General features: G+C 39.5%; 1 protein-coding gene across 1 annotated transcript in view; it reads left to right on the top strand.

The window, feature by feature from the left end:
• ggt1a (gamma-glutamyltransferase 1a) overlaps positions 1-16,444 on the top strand; it is a 59,674-nt gene that overhangs the window by 32,324 nt on the left and 10,906 nt on the right. Inside the window, exons 2-6 of the mRNA XM_038283334.1 lie at positions 7,358-7,534; positions 7,609-7,739; positions 7,822-7,911; positions 8,186-8,378; positions 12,936-13,096. Coding sequence (XP_038139262.1) covers positions 7,362-7,534; positions 7,609-7,739; positions 7,822-7,911; positions 8,186-8,378; positions 12,936-13,096 — 748 coding nt within the window. The 5' untranslated portion in view covers positions 7,358-7,361. The remainder of the gene's footprint in view (positions 1-7,357; positions 7,535-7,608; positions 7,740-7,821; positions 7,912-8,185; positions 8,379-12,935; positions 13,097-16,444) is intronic.

Here is a 16,444-nt window from a genome sequence, read left to right as displayed (position 1 = left end):
GCGTCATGTCCCAGCTGTTGGTGTTGCTGCGACCCGTGATTAAATTCCTCGCTGCATGCACAGGAGTAGAAGAGCCCCCCCCCTCCCCGTTTTTGTCGTGCCAAAACAACTGGGGGCAAATGATGGCGAGAAGAGGGAGTGCATCCCCAGAAAGAAAAACCTGCAGCATAAGCTGCTAGATCAGGGATAAAAACATGACTAAGCCTGTAGATATTCAATAATCCAGGGACAGTCACGTGTGGGAATACTTAAGGAAAGCTTCTGAGGCCTGCGACCAACAGTAATGTGATTGTCTTCTTCTGCAACAATTCAGCTGCGACTGCTGAATAAACATCCCCACTGTCGGCGGCTTTTTGAACCCTGAGAGTTGCAGAGCAAGATAGTAGTGATTTGATTTAAACACAGTCTGCAGCAGAAGCAGCAGACCACCGGCTCTGCAGACAGAACTGATTAAAGCAGGTCAGCGGGAGGCTGGGCACCGGACAAGCTGGACAACCCTCTCTAACAGATATCTACGTCCAAGGACTAAAATATTTAACCACTGGTTGTAAAACACCTTAAGCCCATTCAGAATATACAGACAACCTCTTGTAACATTAGATTTGAAGTCTTACCACTGATTTTAAGTCAGATTGAGCTCTAAACTTTGACTAGGCCATTCTCAAGCAGGAATATACTTTGATCCGATCCCTCCCTCAGCAGGTGTTAAAGGGGTCATACAATGATTCTATAGGGTGCTTTAAGGTCCCTGAATAGGGTGTGTAACATTGGTTGGGCTGAAAATGGCATATTTGCTGTTCTATGAGCCCTAATACAAGCCTGGTTAAAAGCCCTAGAATGAAACGACAAGTTTTCTTCCTTTTATGGTATGATCATGAATATTTAGATGAGCTGTGAGCTGATTGGTTGGTTTACAATGAGCGAAGCTGCTGATTTTGGTCAACTACAGTGCAGCACGTAGTCGAAACACATCAGGTATTCGAACCAAGCTGTCAGCTCTTAACCTGACTACGCTTAAGTAATTTTGGGAGAGGGAGAAAATACTGGTTAGCTGATTGGCCTCTGTTGGTGATAGACGGGCCAAATAAACCAATCAGATCAACGAAGCATATGACGTACTAACAGAGCGACGGCGAAAACACAACCACAAGCCAGGCTACTCTTGCCGAAACCAGTCGGGAGAAGAGCAAAAACATCTTTTCCTCTGAGAAAAGCCTCCAGAGCAGTGTTTTGCTCTTCTTTCAGTGAAGAAATACTCTGTAATTCCGACAAAACTTGCTCGATATCCAGGCTAACGCTAGTTTCATTGGCTGAAGCCGCCATGTTCTTTAGCTGAACTGTGGCGTTTCTTGTTGCGTCACACCTCAACCCGCCCTAAAGCCAACGCTGATTGGACGTTCGTTTGGTGAACGGCTCCAAATTTTGTTCAACCGAGAGTCTCCAGACTGATTAGCGAGTGAAACCTTGAAAGCTCGCGAGATCAGGATGGTCTCACGAGGCTAGTCAGCACCGGGGCTGGTCCGGGAACCCCGGCAGACAGTGGCAGGGATCCAGCGGGGTACGTAGCGACGAAGCCAGTGAAGGTAGCCTGGACACATATGGCCCAGTGCTTCCCCCCGCCTACCTTACAGGCCCCCAGCCACCCTCCTCCAGCTGAGGACGGGTGGCTCATGGCTCTCTGATGAGGTCCGGTCCAGTCAGCAGCGCAGCAGTCGACTCTCCATACCGTTTTATGTTGGAAGTTTAGAATTGTGAGATTTGCAGAGGAAGGAGGTGTCGATGGGGTTTGAACTTCTCTGTACGTCCATTTCACCCACTAAACTATAGTTATTCATCTATGACAATGGAAACTTGGTTTTGCATTCTATGACCCCTTTAAAATATAAATATCATCATTTGCCCTGCTAGGAATGTTGTGTTGTTTTAACTTCAAACAGGGAGAGCAAATGTTTCTCCCAGAGTCTGGCCTTATGCAGCTATGCTGTTGCAGGTGACTGATCATCACCCGCAATAAAACTGAACAATGAACTCTCATGCATTATATGTGTAAACTACTGACCCCTCCTGATGTTTCTTTGAAGTTAAACAATAAAAGCAGAACTTGACCAAAGACATTCAGGGAGTGTAATTCTCCATCTGGGTCCACTCTCCTCTTCTGCAGAAAAGTAACTCTTTTTGTGTCTGTTGGTTTATTTCTCGGACAATAAGGGGTTATTATCATTAACCCTATCAGCAGGTCTGAAACGAACATAAATATCCATCCTCGTCTCCATTGGTTAGTTTTCTTTCAGGATTTTTTTTCCTCCATTAACTCTGACAAGCTTTATTCTTCCTGCTGAACAACAACAAAAAACAATTCCCGCAGCCTCATGCAGCCACCACCATGCGCACATGCGCGTTCACGACGCTACGGAAGCCGGCAGACCAAACCAGCGCATTCAGCTCGGCAAAGAACTCATGCTCTTCCTCAACACTGAAGTCCTCAGACATTTTTCTTTCGTTGTTTCTTTCTTTGCACAGGTAAACAGCACATTTCTTCTTCTACGCTTGCATTATTGGCAGAGCAGACGCTGAATGCGCACTTTCATCTGGTCTGCCGGCTTCCGTAGCGTCGTGAGCGCGCATGTGCGCGCTTTCAGGAAATCCTATACACAACTGTTTATGCTCTAAAAACATTCTAAATGACTTCATTTCGAGTAAATTCTGGATGCTACCCACTCAGGACACTTGGAATACATTGGACGAGCAGTATGGAGGAATATTGACACGTTTTTTGTGGACTTTTATGGACCTTTCTGCCTCGGGCGCCATAGACCTCCATTATTTGAATGTCAACAGACAGCAAGAAGCCTCCCAGATCTCCAGATGCATTTGAGATATCAAAAAAGTACTCCAGAGTGTTGTTCAGCATGGGGGTGAGTAGAAAATGAAGGCTAATCATGTTTTGGGTGTACTATTCCTTTAAGATAAAAATTTTTGATTTTGATGTCCGTTAACTAGAGGTGGTTAGTAACTAGTTACATCAACTCAAATGCACCATACTTCTTACTCTTACTTATTTGATTATTTATCATATGTTGTAATGCCTGCTCAGTGGTTCTGGGTTCTTTCTATGTGGAGTTTGCATGTTCTCCCTGAGCATGCATGGGTTCTCTCCAGGTACTCCAACTTCCTCCCACAGTCCAAAAACATGATTTTTAGGTTAATTGGCTTCTCTAAATTCTCCTTAGGTGTGAGTGTGAATGGCTGTTTGTCTCTGTGTTGCCCTGCGATGGACTGATGACCTGTCCAGGGTGGACCCTGCCTCTCACCCGTAGAAAGCTGGAGATAGGCACCAGCACCCCTCCTGAAACCGCTTAGGATAAAGGGTGTCAGAAAATGGATGGATGTGTGGTTATATCATAATGTGGTTGATTAAAATGTTCCTTTTATGCAGATGACGCAGTCAGTTATTACTTTGCTTCCTCTTGTTGTTTACTTGATGAACTTACAGATAATATCTTTCAAGATAACAGCGGAACGACAGATGTTATCTTTCCAGCTGAAGTCTGTTCCAGATGTTTCTGAGACAAAGTTTACGATCTTTAGCAACGCTAAATTTAGTCCACATACGATTCCTGCTGTGGTTGCTTCTGAACAGACGGTCGTTTTCTGTGAACACCTGGGAATCATAATTAATGAGTCCCTCACTCTTAAAGCACATCTGCTCCAACTATTAAAAAAGTTAAAAACATTTTTTTGACTAAGCAGTGTTTATCTTTTGATGTGAAAATGTGACTTGCTATTTGAGTCGGACTTGATAAGCGACACAGTTTATCGTTCTGCCCTGAGATTTATAACAGTGTGCAGCATTTTGACCCATGGCTGTCAGTTATATGCTCATGTGTGATGGGCTTCATTGACTCTATGATTGCTCTATAAGTAATTGGTAAAAATAAGGCAATTTTAGGTTTTGTTCCAAATGATTTGCTTGAAATGATAGCAGAAAAATGAATTTAATTATTTTATTTATTTATTTATTTGACAGGGACAGTGTACATTAAAAAGCATTCCTGCAAATGCACCAGAATTAGCCAAAAGGCTATTTTTCATCTGTTGTCCCTGGACAGATCTTAAAATTGTCTTCCTAAAAAAAAAAAAAACACAACAGTAAGCATGCTACAATGTGAAATACAAATATAAAATAAATAAAAACAGCTATAACTCCTCAAAACTGATTTAAAAATACAGAATAAGTGTTCGCTGGACTACAGAGATTCATAAAATAGAATAAAACATTTAAACTATGTATATATAAATATATATACATACATATATTCACACATACATACATACATACATACATACATACATACATACACACACACACACACACACACACACACACACACACACACACACACACACACACACACACACATACATACACACATACAGTATATACACACCAGTAAATAATCTTTGTATTTCAATGTCCCAAATGTTAACACCAAAGACTTTCAAATCTTTTTTCTTTCAAGTCTTTATATGTTATTTTAGAGAAGTGTTTCTTCTGCCTGAGTTTATTTCCCTTTTTTAATTGGCATTACCGGTAAATATTTTTCTTTTAGTCTTTAAAACAAAATAAACTGACAGATAACTTTATTTCATCATCTGTCTGATTTCCAGACTGATTGAGAAACTAAAACAGGAAATATTTGATGAGCATTTTTAATAAATACTTTTTTACTCTTACTTGAGTCATTTCTTAAACGGCTGCTTTTCCTTTTCCTTTTTACTCAAGTAGAAATTTGAAGTAGTGCTAAAAGTGTGGAGCTTGGAAGGACCAATGCTCAGACAGGCAGGCTGAGGCAGAACTGTGCACTGGGGAAAAAATCGAAATCTAGATAAGTTGTTTTTTCTTAAAATAAGTGTATTTGTTCTTGGATTAAGTAGGTATCAGAGAGATTTTACCAATGGAACAAGACAATTTACACTTACAATAAGAAAACACAATTGCATAGTCTTATTTTAGGTGCATTTTATCTAATTTTCTTATTTTAAGAGCACAAATATTCATTCCATTGGCAAACTATCTCATGTACCTACTCAAATTAAGCGTAAATACACTTAATTTAAGACATTTCTACTTATTTTTAGATCCTTTTTCCAGTGTGGAGAAGTTAAACGTAAAAACAAACTAATATCCAGATGAGGATTAAAAAGCTGTAAAACTATTAATCACCTGTGAAGGGTGGATGAAAACTGGCAGAAATGTAGGTGGTTGGACAGGAGCAAAACAGAGGCTGACTTTGATCATTATTGGGAAAGAAAATAAGGATTTCCTGATTCCGATATCGATTTCAGATATTAGTCTGATATCAGCCAATAAAACAAATCCAATCAATCTAACACCATCATCATGCTGTTGCTGACTGCTGTTCTATGTTGAGGAAAAATCGCTCATAAAGTTCTAATTTGTGCTCATTGCTTGTAATTTCACGTTTATAGATTTGATCTATTTTGATAAATTTGTAATAAATTTTTGATACATCAGTTATTTGTATTTATGCATTTCTCCTTAGTGTTCATAAATTCAGGAGAGGTGATTTGATTGTTACTACACTGGAAAAAATTGAAATCTAGATAAGTCATTTTTTTAAAAGGAGGTAAAAGAGACATTTTGCCAATGTTTAAAATAAGAATACGCTATCATATTTTCTTATTTCAAGTGCATGTTATCAAATTATCTTATTCCAAGAGTAAAAATGCTCCTTCCATTGGCAAACGACCTCATTTACCTACTCAAATTAAGGATAAATGCACTTAATTTAAGACATTTTTGCTTATTTCTTGTTTTTTGTTTTTTCTCCAGTGTATGTTATAACTTACATTCATAACTTTCTGGTTTAAGAATTCAGAAATCTAGGCAAATCATGTACGTAGATTTAAAGAAAAATATAACGTCTTCTAGTGTACTCAGAATCAGAATCAGAAATACTTTAATAATCCCAGAGGGAAATTACTTTTGTTACACGCTCCAGTTACAGTTTTATATAATATATACACACATCCAACTATATACAAATACAATATAATAAAGATAAAAAATAAGAATAAGAAATAAGAATAAGAAGTACTAATGGTTGTTCTGATGACAAATTCCCTCACCTGTGCTGCGGATCTCTGCAGGTCCATCAAAGCTGCAGTTTGGCCGCCTGGATAACGATCTCCTTGCCAACTCTTTAATTTGACAAGAACAGACACTTCTTTTTGTTCATAATAGTCTTTTAACACTGCAAAAACTATCTGAAAATAAGTAGAAATTTCTTAAATCAAGTGTATTTACCCTTAATTTGAGCAGGTAAATAAGATAGCTTGCCAATGGAGTTAGTATTTTTAGAGTTAAAACAAGATGATTAGATAATATGCACTTGAAATAAGACAACGCAATAGTTTTTTCTTATTTCAAATGTAAATTGTCTTGTTCCATTGGCAATGTGTTTCACTTACCTCATCAATTCAAGCAAAAAAGCACTTATTTTAAGAAAAAATTACTTATTTAGATTAAAGTTTTTTACAGTGAGGGGTGTCAGGGTAGAGGGGAGGGTAAATTAATTACCACCCTTATGTAGGCTTACTTTCTAGAAAGTAGTTTAGTCTTAATCTATTATATAAAATGTGTATGAAACACTTTAAAGGCTGTGATAGAGAGATCCAGAGGTCTGAATACCTCTGGCAGCCTCTGCATTAGAGTTTGGAGCTGAAGATCACAAATCACACAGAAAGCAGAGTCAGGACTGTGAATAGATCAAGCTCACCTTCACTTTGGCAAACTATGACAGATTGATATCAGAGCAAAATGGAAGGTGATAGAGAAGCAGATGGAGGGCAAACCTGGGAGTTTTACTCGAAAATAATGAGGAAAGAGCCATCCATCAGTTGGGGAACTCATGCTTTTCTCTGAAAAATGGTGAAATAAACCTGAATTACCTCAGATATCTGTGAAGACGTGATTCAGAATCTTAGCTTTTAGAGTTATGAAAGAAGCTGCGATGATTGTTATCCTTCAATATGTCATTATCCCTCATCTTCCAGCCTGAACGCAGCGTATAATTAATTAACGCAGTACGTCACTGAGCTGAATAACACCTGAAACCATAGATGACACACCCAGGTACTTATCTCAGTCCTCTTTGACAGCTCACCATCACAGCTCGAGCTGTTTTTCCTCACTTCTAGGTTTTCTATCAGCCTGTTAAACATCCCATAAAGGTGAGCGAGGTAAAAACCTGTCTGTAACCGTCGGCGATGAACGAAGGAAGGCCTAATGCACCTGAGCCGCAGGTTCCTCTCTAATTAACGCGTTTTCTCTCAGGAAAATGGTTGGGAAGTCCATGATTGCTGGTCTGGTGGTCCTTCTGGTGGCTGCGGTGAGCCTGTTTTTGGGGGTCTTCATGGGCTTAGGGAGGAAAAACTCCCCCCCCCATTCAGACCACTTCTACCCGAAGGCTGCCGTGGCTGCAGATGCTGGAAAGTGCTCAGAGGTGGGGAGGTAAGACAAACGGTGAGTGCCTTTCTTCTTCTGTGTGTTCTTCTTCCCGGCTAAGTGCATTCTTGTGTTTCCAGAGACATTCTGAAGAGAAACGGCTCGGCTGTGGACGCCTCCATCGCTGCCCTGTTATGTGTCGGCCTTCTGAACGCTCACAGTATGGGCATCGGGGGAGGGCTGTACTTTATAATATACAATGCTTCCACGGGTGAGTGTGTCTCATAGGTCAGTGGGTCACAGCGTGCCGAGAGAAGGAATAGACAAACATCTTAAAACTCCTGACTGAACAGGAAAGGTGGAAACAATCGATGCGAGGGAGACAGCCCCCATGAACGCCTCTGAGGACATGTTTGGAAACAACACTAAGCTTTCTCGTACAGGTACCCACCGCTTTGATTTCAGAACATTTTCCAGCAAGGGATTACATTTTCACTTTATTCTATCCTCAATAATCTCTTCCAGCCAGGGAGGGATTTAGGGTGGATAGATTCTTCTTCTTCTCCTGAGCAATAATCCGTCTATATTCTATAACATTTCTCTGCCATATCAGATAAAGTAATACTATAAGATGTTAAATATAGATGTAGAACAGTTCCTGGGCTTTTACTAGATCAGAAATGTTTGAGAAAAGAGATAACATGTTTTGCATGACAGGTGGATTATCCGTAGCCATCCCTGGGGAGATCCGGGGTTATGAGATGGCACACAAACGGCACGGCAGGCTTCCCTGGAAGGAGCTGTTTGAGCCCAGCATCGCCATGGCTCGGGAGGGGTTTCCCATCGGGAAGGCTCTGGCTCACGCCCTCCTAAAGAGCAAAGAGTCCATTCAGGGAGACGCCAACATGTGGTGAGGGACGTTGTTCTATTAGACATATAAATAGTAAATGCCCTGCACTTATTTTGCGCTTTTTTAAGCCACTTGACAAAAGTGCTTTACACTACATTCAGTCATTCACCGATTAATGTGCACACTAATGGTGGTAAGCTACATTGTAGCCACAGCTGCCCTGGGGCTTGTCTCTACCTTATCCGTCCCGGAAGAACAATCTCTTCTGCACAAGCGCTATCGGGATGCGCATCCAGATATACATCCGGGTCATCCTCAATTTTATTCTGTTAAAAAGACCTAAATGATGTTTTCCCTCTCCAAAAATAGTAACAATACTAAAATATATTGTTTTAAAGGTTGATCATGTATTTCCTGAGAAAAGCCTTAAAATCCTTTCAGTTTTATTACTCGTCTCTGCCCGATCTGCACCGGAAATGGAATCATATGCTACTTCCGGGAGCTAACATTTTCGGCTTTGGATTTAAACATAAATCTGGTCTTTTTGAGTTTTCTGTTTTTGTTTAGCAGAGGTGGAAAAAGTACTAAAATATCATACTCAGGTAAAAGTACCAGTACTTGGATGAAATATTACTCAGGTACAAGTAAAATTACCCATCAGAAAAATTACTCAAGTAAAAGTAATAAGTAGCTAATTTAAAATGTATTTTAAGTAAAAGTTACTTAGTTACATTTAAAAAAAAACTGTTAAACGGGGCAGGGGATCTCTCCCATGTAGTGAAAATAGGACAAGGAGTCATAAATCATTAATCCAAAACTATTTAGTTGCTGCCAGTTAAGTTTCCCAACTAGTGGATATTTGTGATGACCCAAATGCAGATACGGATTCTTGCTGTTTTGATAGTGAGGTAAACAGAAACAAACCAGAAATAACAGGCAGGGAAGTCAGGAACCAAAACTAGAAGAAGCTCAGGTGAAATATACATGGAGAATGAAGAGAATCCTGCAAAGAGGAGCTGCAGAGGAGGAGTTTATATGGGAGACAGAACAATGAGTGGAGTAATCAGCTAATTGGGAGCAGATGTGGACAGAAGCAGCTAAGGGGAAAAGAGAGGGGCAACAAAGAGTAAGCTGGGCTTAACTAAAACCAGAAAATAACTTAAATGAAGCAAAAGTGGAATAAGACCAATGAGAAGAAAATAAATAATGGCCAAGTGGAAAACTAGAGAATAGGGGAATGGACTGGAGAACACTGAAAAACCACCAAACATGAATAGAAAAACTAAGAAGTAATTAAAAAAAGATATAATTCTTAACAGTAAAAACAGAATAAAATGAATCCAAGCCTTAATGGAAAATCAAAGTAAAAACTAAACAGTACCAAAAATCCCAGAACAGCAGATTGTTTCTCTGCAGTGTTGGAATCATTCTGACTTTATGGTCAACATTCAAAGAGTGTCAGACGCTTCTAGGCGACAGCTTTAGCTCAGCTAAATGGCTAATATTTGACATGATGCCATCTGTCAGTCAATCCTGGAGGCTGAGCAGTAATTGACCAATCAGTGGATGGCATCCTCCCACAGCACTGCATGGATTATTTTCCATTAGGAAGGCAAAGCAGACATGGCAACATTGATCAAAAATTCACCTCATAAAAGGCTGCTGTGCAAAAACGTAAATATAAAGCAAGTAATTTCTTCTTGAAATAAGATTTTAAAGAAAAAAAAAAATCCATATTATTTCAGGTGTATAATATCTCATTAATTTAAGGAAACACATATTAATTCCATTGGCAGATCTTCTTATTGATGAGACAAATTTTGAGCAACTACACTTATTTTAAGAAATGTTTACCTATTTTTAGATCAGTTTTTGCAGTGCATACATTGTCAGTGGGGAACATTCGTTTCAGAGACACGTTACATTTAAAAATGTCCTTTAAACCTTAAAAAATTAAGCCTTACAATCTGTGATCAATCCAAAAAATCATTTTTAACTCGGTCTTATCAAAAATGTAAATAAATTGCATTATTGCACTTAAATGTGCAAAAATCTGTATTTTCTAAACCAAGATTAGAAACTATAAAAAGAAAAACAAAGCTGTCAACCTCACGACCAGCAGGAGCTACTGGGTGTTTGTCTGTAAGAAGCTAACAAGTTAATCCATTTTTTGTAGTTGTCATAATTACATGTTGTTATATTTACCTTGAAAAAGATTGCTTTGCTTAATTAATTATGATTACATGTGATAGTAAACTATATTGAAGACAACGTGCTGGGATGGCCTGCAAATACTGATACAGAGAAGATAAAAACCTGCTTCTGGGATCTCTACCCGGTCCAGTAGTTCTCAGGTTCCAGTGTCCTGCAGGGATCTCTGTTGAAGCAGACCTGTTTGATTGCATGACATCCTCAGCAGCCATCGAGTGCTGCAGAAGCCTGTTTAAGATTCTTTTATATGAGTCAGGTGTGTGGCAGCGAGAAGAAAACATGCAGGCCAGCGGTACTTGAGTGCAGGAATAAAAGCCACTGCTCTAGTTTATGAACTACACTTGCTTGCTTTTGTAACATTAATGCTATGTTCAGACTGCAAGCAGCAGAGGCAGCAGGAGCAGCTAGTTTACATGCAAAGTCTTTTGTTGACGCACATTAAGGTGCAGTAAAAGTTCAGCAGCAAAGCTGAGTGTCTGAACATCTGACGCGCTTCAGAAACAGCTGCTGTCGAAGTTGGACATTTTTTTTCTTTTGCTGCTCAACGCGCCACATCAACCAATCAGAGAAGCTGATCTGGCAGGGAGACAGACACAGCACTGCTGATGCAAATCGCTGTGATCACTCCTATGAATGAACAGTTTATTAACGCCTAAATTAACTTAAAATGTTGAAACCTGCCGGCAAAATATGTTTGCTTTTATTATTTTGGTGCCCACAGTTTGGATTACATACAGGAAAAACACCTTCCAGCCGCCACAAACAGTAGCAGAAAACCGTGAAGAAGCAGCCTGGCCAGAGGCTGCTGTTGCACGGGATTCCTAGTGACAGCGAACCGCCATACAGCCGCTCAGACCACCAGTGTACGGTGTATTTCTGACAGTGAAATAATATTTGAAGGCAGGATGGTAATCTTGATGAACTGACTGCACAGATTAAGTTTTAATGTGGACTTTCTCACTTAAAAACATGTTAAAACTACTTTTTACCCACTGATCGCAGCAAGTATGGCTTCCATTGTTCCAGGCAAAGAAAGGATAGGGTAGCTCTGCCAACGCGAATCAGACCCATTTTTCCATCGCATAGCCAGAGCAGCAAAGATGCTTCAGCCGCGCGTCAGAACCAAGCATAAAAAATTAAGCAGCGTGCATTTTTTCTGCTCCTGCTGCTTGCAGTCTGAACGTAGCATAAGATGCATCAGACACAACTTCCATCACAGCGAACTGACTGCATTCCTTATTATTCTTCCTTTATCTTTGTGGAAATTGGGCTTTAAGGTTGCTTTGCTCATTGTTGCCTTGAAATAACCTTATTCATTTAATGCAGGAAACTGTTTTTCCTGTTGTCTTGCCCTTAGCTAAAAGTAGTACACTTGAAGTATACTAAATTAGGACATTTTTGAGTTTACTTAAGTATACTTAAAGTACACTTTCGTAAATACTTTTTATACTTCTCAGTGTAAGTCAAGTACACTTGACTATACTTTTGCTAAATATATGAAATATAGTTTAGAATAAGTTAACTCTAAGTGCCCTGCCTGATTTTAAGAATGAAATTAGTGCACTTTTAGTATACTTGAATAAACTACTTTTTGCTTAGGTTTTGCTGATCAGAAAAATATCTTGCTAATTTAGAGTCTGCGCGTCCATCACTCCCACAATGCATTGCACTGCTAACAAGCCTTAAATCACTAATAAACCTTAAGTAACTCCTATAGCAACCATTCGTTTACTGAGCTTCCTTTTCGTTTTATTACCATCTTGCAGTCTGACATCTGTTTCTGAAGCGAGAGTTTGCTTACCATCAACTAATGCAACCCAATAACCTTAAACCTTACAATGCATTATTTTACATTAATACAAAGCATCTGTTTTATAAAGCATTTTATAATTCATGCTAAAGAGTTTCAGTGAAATAAGGTTGGTTTTGTGTTTAGTCCAAAATGGCGGCTGTTAAGAATCTGCTCTTTTCTAAACTGACAAACTGAGTCACATTTTTTAACCATTATTTGTTTACAAATTGCATTCCAACATCATGAACTCATTATTTAAGATAGATAAATAACCCAGCAGTTTAATTATGTGTATTGAGATGTTAGAGGTTTTGTTTTAGGTGAAGGACTGAGAGAAGTTTAAATAACAAAGTTCAGTTTTATTTTTTACTCATAATATTAATTTCACTTCTTAAAATGTAACATTAATTCTTTGTGTCTAATAAATAGAAGCAGTTTTCATCAGATTTCCCTTTTTTCTAAGACTGTGGGGTGAAATAATCTGCCCTTGGAACAGCCTTGTCTTCTGTGTTACTGAAAGCTTTCCTGCTGCACAGTCTTTGTCTTCACTGATTGTCTTCAGTTTTCTCCATATTCAGACACTTTTGTCTTTTTTATGTTTGTCTTTTTTTCAGTGAGATATTTTGTGACTCTGAAAAGAGAATCCTGAAAGAAAATGACATCGTTAGATTCCCAAAGCTGGCTGACACATATCAGAGGATAGCGGAGGAGGGGCCTGATGTGTTTTATAACGGGACCATGGCCCAGACCATCGTGGAGGACATCCAGGCAGCAGGTGATCAACTCTTTAAACTGTTTAAAAGAGCTGCAACAAATGCATCCCTTTTATTTGAAAACCACTAATAAAACATGGGTTTAAATTACATCAGAATTAGTTGCAGTAGTTTGATTAACTTATTCACAATTTCAAACATAAATGTCACAAGGATGGAGGAGGCAGAGAGAAGGTTTTTCTTTTAGCAGCATCCGGAGGTCTGGGTTCCCTCCTTTGTTCTGTTCTTTTTGGATTAGAAGTTGAAACTTTAGTAAAACACTGTTGCTTTTATATCTAGTGAATCATTCTTTGTCGATTTGGTCATTTTCAGTTTGTCAACCCTCAAAAATCTGTGTTTCATGGCATCCATGCTGCCCTGCAGGGCTCAATACTGACTGCTTTTATAGCATTTAATGGCTGTTAAAATGAGTTGGTGACCCAAAGAAGGCCTCTGCTGCAGCAGTTTATCTACAGAAGCTAGTTTCCCCTTCCTCACCATTCTGCTTTATACCACAGGGAAATAGAAAGTCCGTGTTCACTATTTATGGAGAGTTCACCAAACGATAATGACACAAATAGAGTGAATAAAAACCCAGAAATGTGAAGGTGATGAAGTAAAAACAAAACAAAGACCACATAGAAAATTGGATGTCTACAAATATTAACATAAGGAATGCCTTTTAGTGTTAAAGGTGGCTTTTTAAGGAGCTGTTTTGATTAACCTTATAGATAGCTGATGTTTTTCCCATAATCCTCCTCTGAAGCCGGATAACAGTTTCAGGTATTGAACAGACCAAATACGGTGGATCCAGCCGTAGCTCCTGGACTCCTTGAGCTGGGAGCATCTCTGGATGATTTGGTGGTCCCTGGGACCACACTGGCGCCGTTGTTTGGATTTCTGTAATGAAGTCGGAATGCTGCCAAAAAGTGCACACAGAAGCTTTATTTATAAAACACCTGCATTTTGAGCATTTTATGTGTGCAGATTCAATGCCACCAGGCCCTGAATATATATATATATATATATATATATATATATATATATATATATATATATATATATATATATATATATATATATATATATGTATATATATATATATATATATATATATATATATATATATATAAAAAAAACTGTTTTCTCACCCCTCGTGGGGTGGTATGTGTCATCCCCAAGCTCGGGTCCTCTACCAGAGGCCTGGGAGTTTGAGGGTTCTGCGCAGTATCTTAGCTGTTCCTAGGACTGCGCTCTTCTGGACAGAGACTTCTGATGTTTTACCTGGAATCTGCTGTAGCCACTCTCCCAGTTTGGGGGTCACAGCCCCCAGTGCTCCAATTACCACTGGCACCACTGCTGCTCTTACTTTCCACATCTTTTCTAGCTCCTCTTTGAGCCCTTGGTATTTCTCAAGCTTCTCGTGTTCTTTCTTCTTGATGTTGCTGTCGCTTGGGATTGCCACATCTATCACTACTGCCTTCTTCTGCTGTTTGTCGATCAACACGATGTCTGGTTGGTTAGCCATCACCTGTTTGTCAGTCTGGATCTTGAAGTCCCATAGGATCTTAGCTCGGTCATTCTCAACTATCTTAGGAGGTGTCTTCCATTTTGACCTTGGGACTTCCAGCCCATAATCATGGCAGATGTTCCTGTACACTATGACAGCTACCTGGTTGTGGCGTTCCATTTATGCACTTCCTGCCTGCATTTTACACCCTGCTGTTATGTGCTGTATTGTTTCAGAGGCATCTTTGCACAGTCTGCATCAGGGGTCCTGCCTGGTGTGGTAGACCCTGGCCTCTATTGATCTTGTACTGAGTGCCTGTTCTTGTGCTGCCATGATTAGTGCCTCTGTGCTGTCCTTCAGTCCAGCCTTTTCCAGCCACTGGTAGGATTTTTAGATATCAGCCACTTCTTCTATTTGTCTGTGGTATATGCTGTGCAGTGGCTTGTCCCTCCATGAGGGTTCTCCTTCCTCTTTCTTGTCCTTGCTTTCGGTTTTCTCCTGCCTGAGGTATTCACCAAGCCATTTGTCTTTGGGGGCCATCTTTCTGATGTACTCCTGGGTCTTAGTTGTTTCATCCTGGACAGTGGTCTTGACACTCACTAGCCCTCGGCCTCCCTCGCTACGCTTGGTATACAGTCTCAGGGTGCTGGATTTGGGGTGGAACCCTCCATGCATTGAGGAGCTTTCTTGTCTTGATGTCAGTGGCCTCTATCTCCTCCTTTGGCCAGTTTATTATACATATATACTGTATATATATATATATATATATATATACACAGTGATGGGCAGTAGCGCCGCTACATGTAGCGAAGCTATTAGTTTAACTACATTTTCCAGTAGCTTGACCGTAGCGTCGCTGCTTTATTTATCAAGTAACTTTCCTGTAGCGACGTTATTGTTTTGATCAAGTAGCGACGCAGCGTCCACAAACGCTACAAAATCCAGGGCAAAACTTAGAAATGAAACCAGGTTTTCTATTTTGAAACAACAATCAGCCACAAGCTACTGTAAATAGCAGTTTCAGCTGACGCTCTTATAAGTGGCGTAGTAGCGGAGGCACACTCAGTAGAGTTAAACAAGCGCACCCTTTCCGAGGCTGTCGTTCTATTGGCTGGAAAGGTTGCTAGGCAACGATCCAACTGCAGTCTGAGAGAGCAAAACAAATCCGCAAGCAGAGCCTACGGGTTTGCGAGCGTAACAGAGCGCGGTTTGTGCGCGAAGAAAAGGAGGCAAGCGAGAGGAGAAAATATCTGTGCAAGAAGGATTAAATCTGAGAGAAGAAACAAAGAGAGAAGAGAAAATATTTGAGAGAGAGCGCATGTTTTGAGTGTGAGCATTATAAGTTTTGAGAGCAAGAAGATGAAATTCTTTTCTCAAATTGAAATGATGTGCTCTTGCATTATGGCAGGATAATTCTCCCATATCTATGTGCCACTAAGATACTCTAATTAGAGAGCAGTAGTGAAACTTCAATATTGTGTTTTCATGGCCTAGTTTACCTGACAGGATGTTTACATAAATCTGTTTTTAGGCTTTGCACAGACAAGATGTTTTTATTTATGGAGGAACAGCTCTACCGTATATAAAATAAATACATAAATAAATAAATGCTCAATAAATAAATAAATAAGCATTCAATTAATTGCCTCCAAAAATACAATGAATAAATATGTAGGTAGAAATTAAATTAAATGGTGAGACATATATATATGTATCTCTTAATTAGCTTCTTTATTTTTTCACCTTCTTTTGTAAACAGTTTTGTTTGTTACTTGAATCAACTGTTTAATTGAGGTCTTTTGTAGGGTTTTGTTTTCCCTAGAGATGTCCATTGAATGCAAACTCATAGCCATGTCTCGGT

This window comes from Cyprinodon tularosa, unplaced genomic scaffold (genome assembly GCF_016077235.1).
Source record: "Cyprinodon tularosa strain WSP-4 unplaced genomic scaffold, ASM1607723v1 ctg192, whole genome shotgun sequence".
NCBI classification, from domain to species: Eukaryota; Metazoa; Chordata; class Actinopteri; order Cyprinodontiformes; family Cyprinodontidae; genus Cyprinodon; species Cyprinodon tularosa.
Note: the sequence above shows the minus strand (reverse complement) of the source record. Positions and strands in the feature narration are given on the sequence as shown.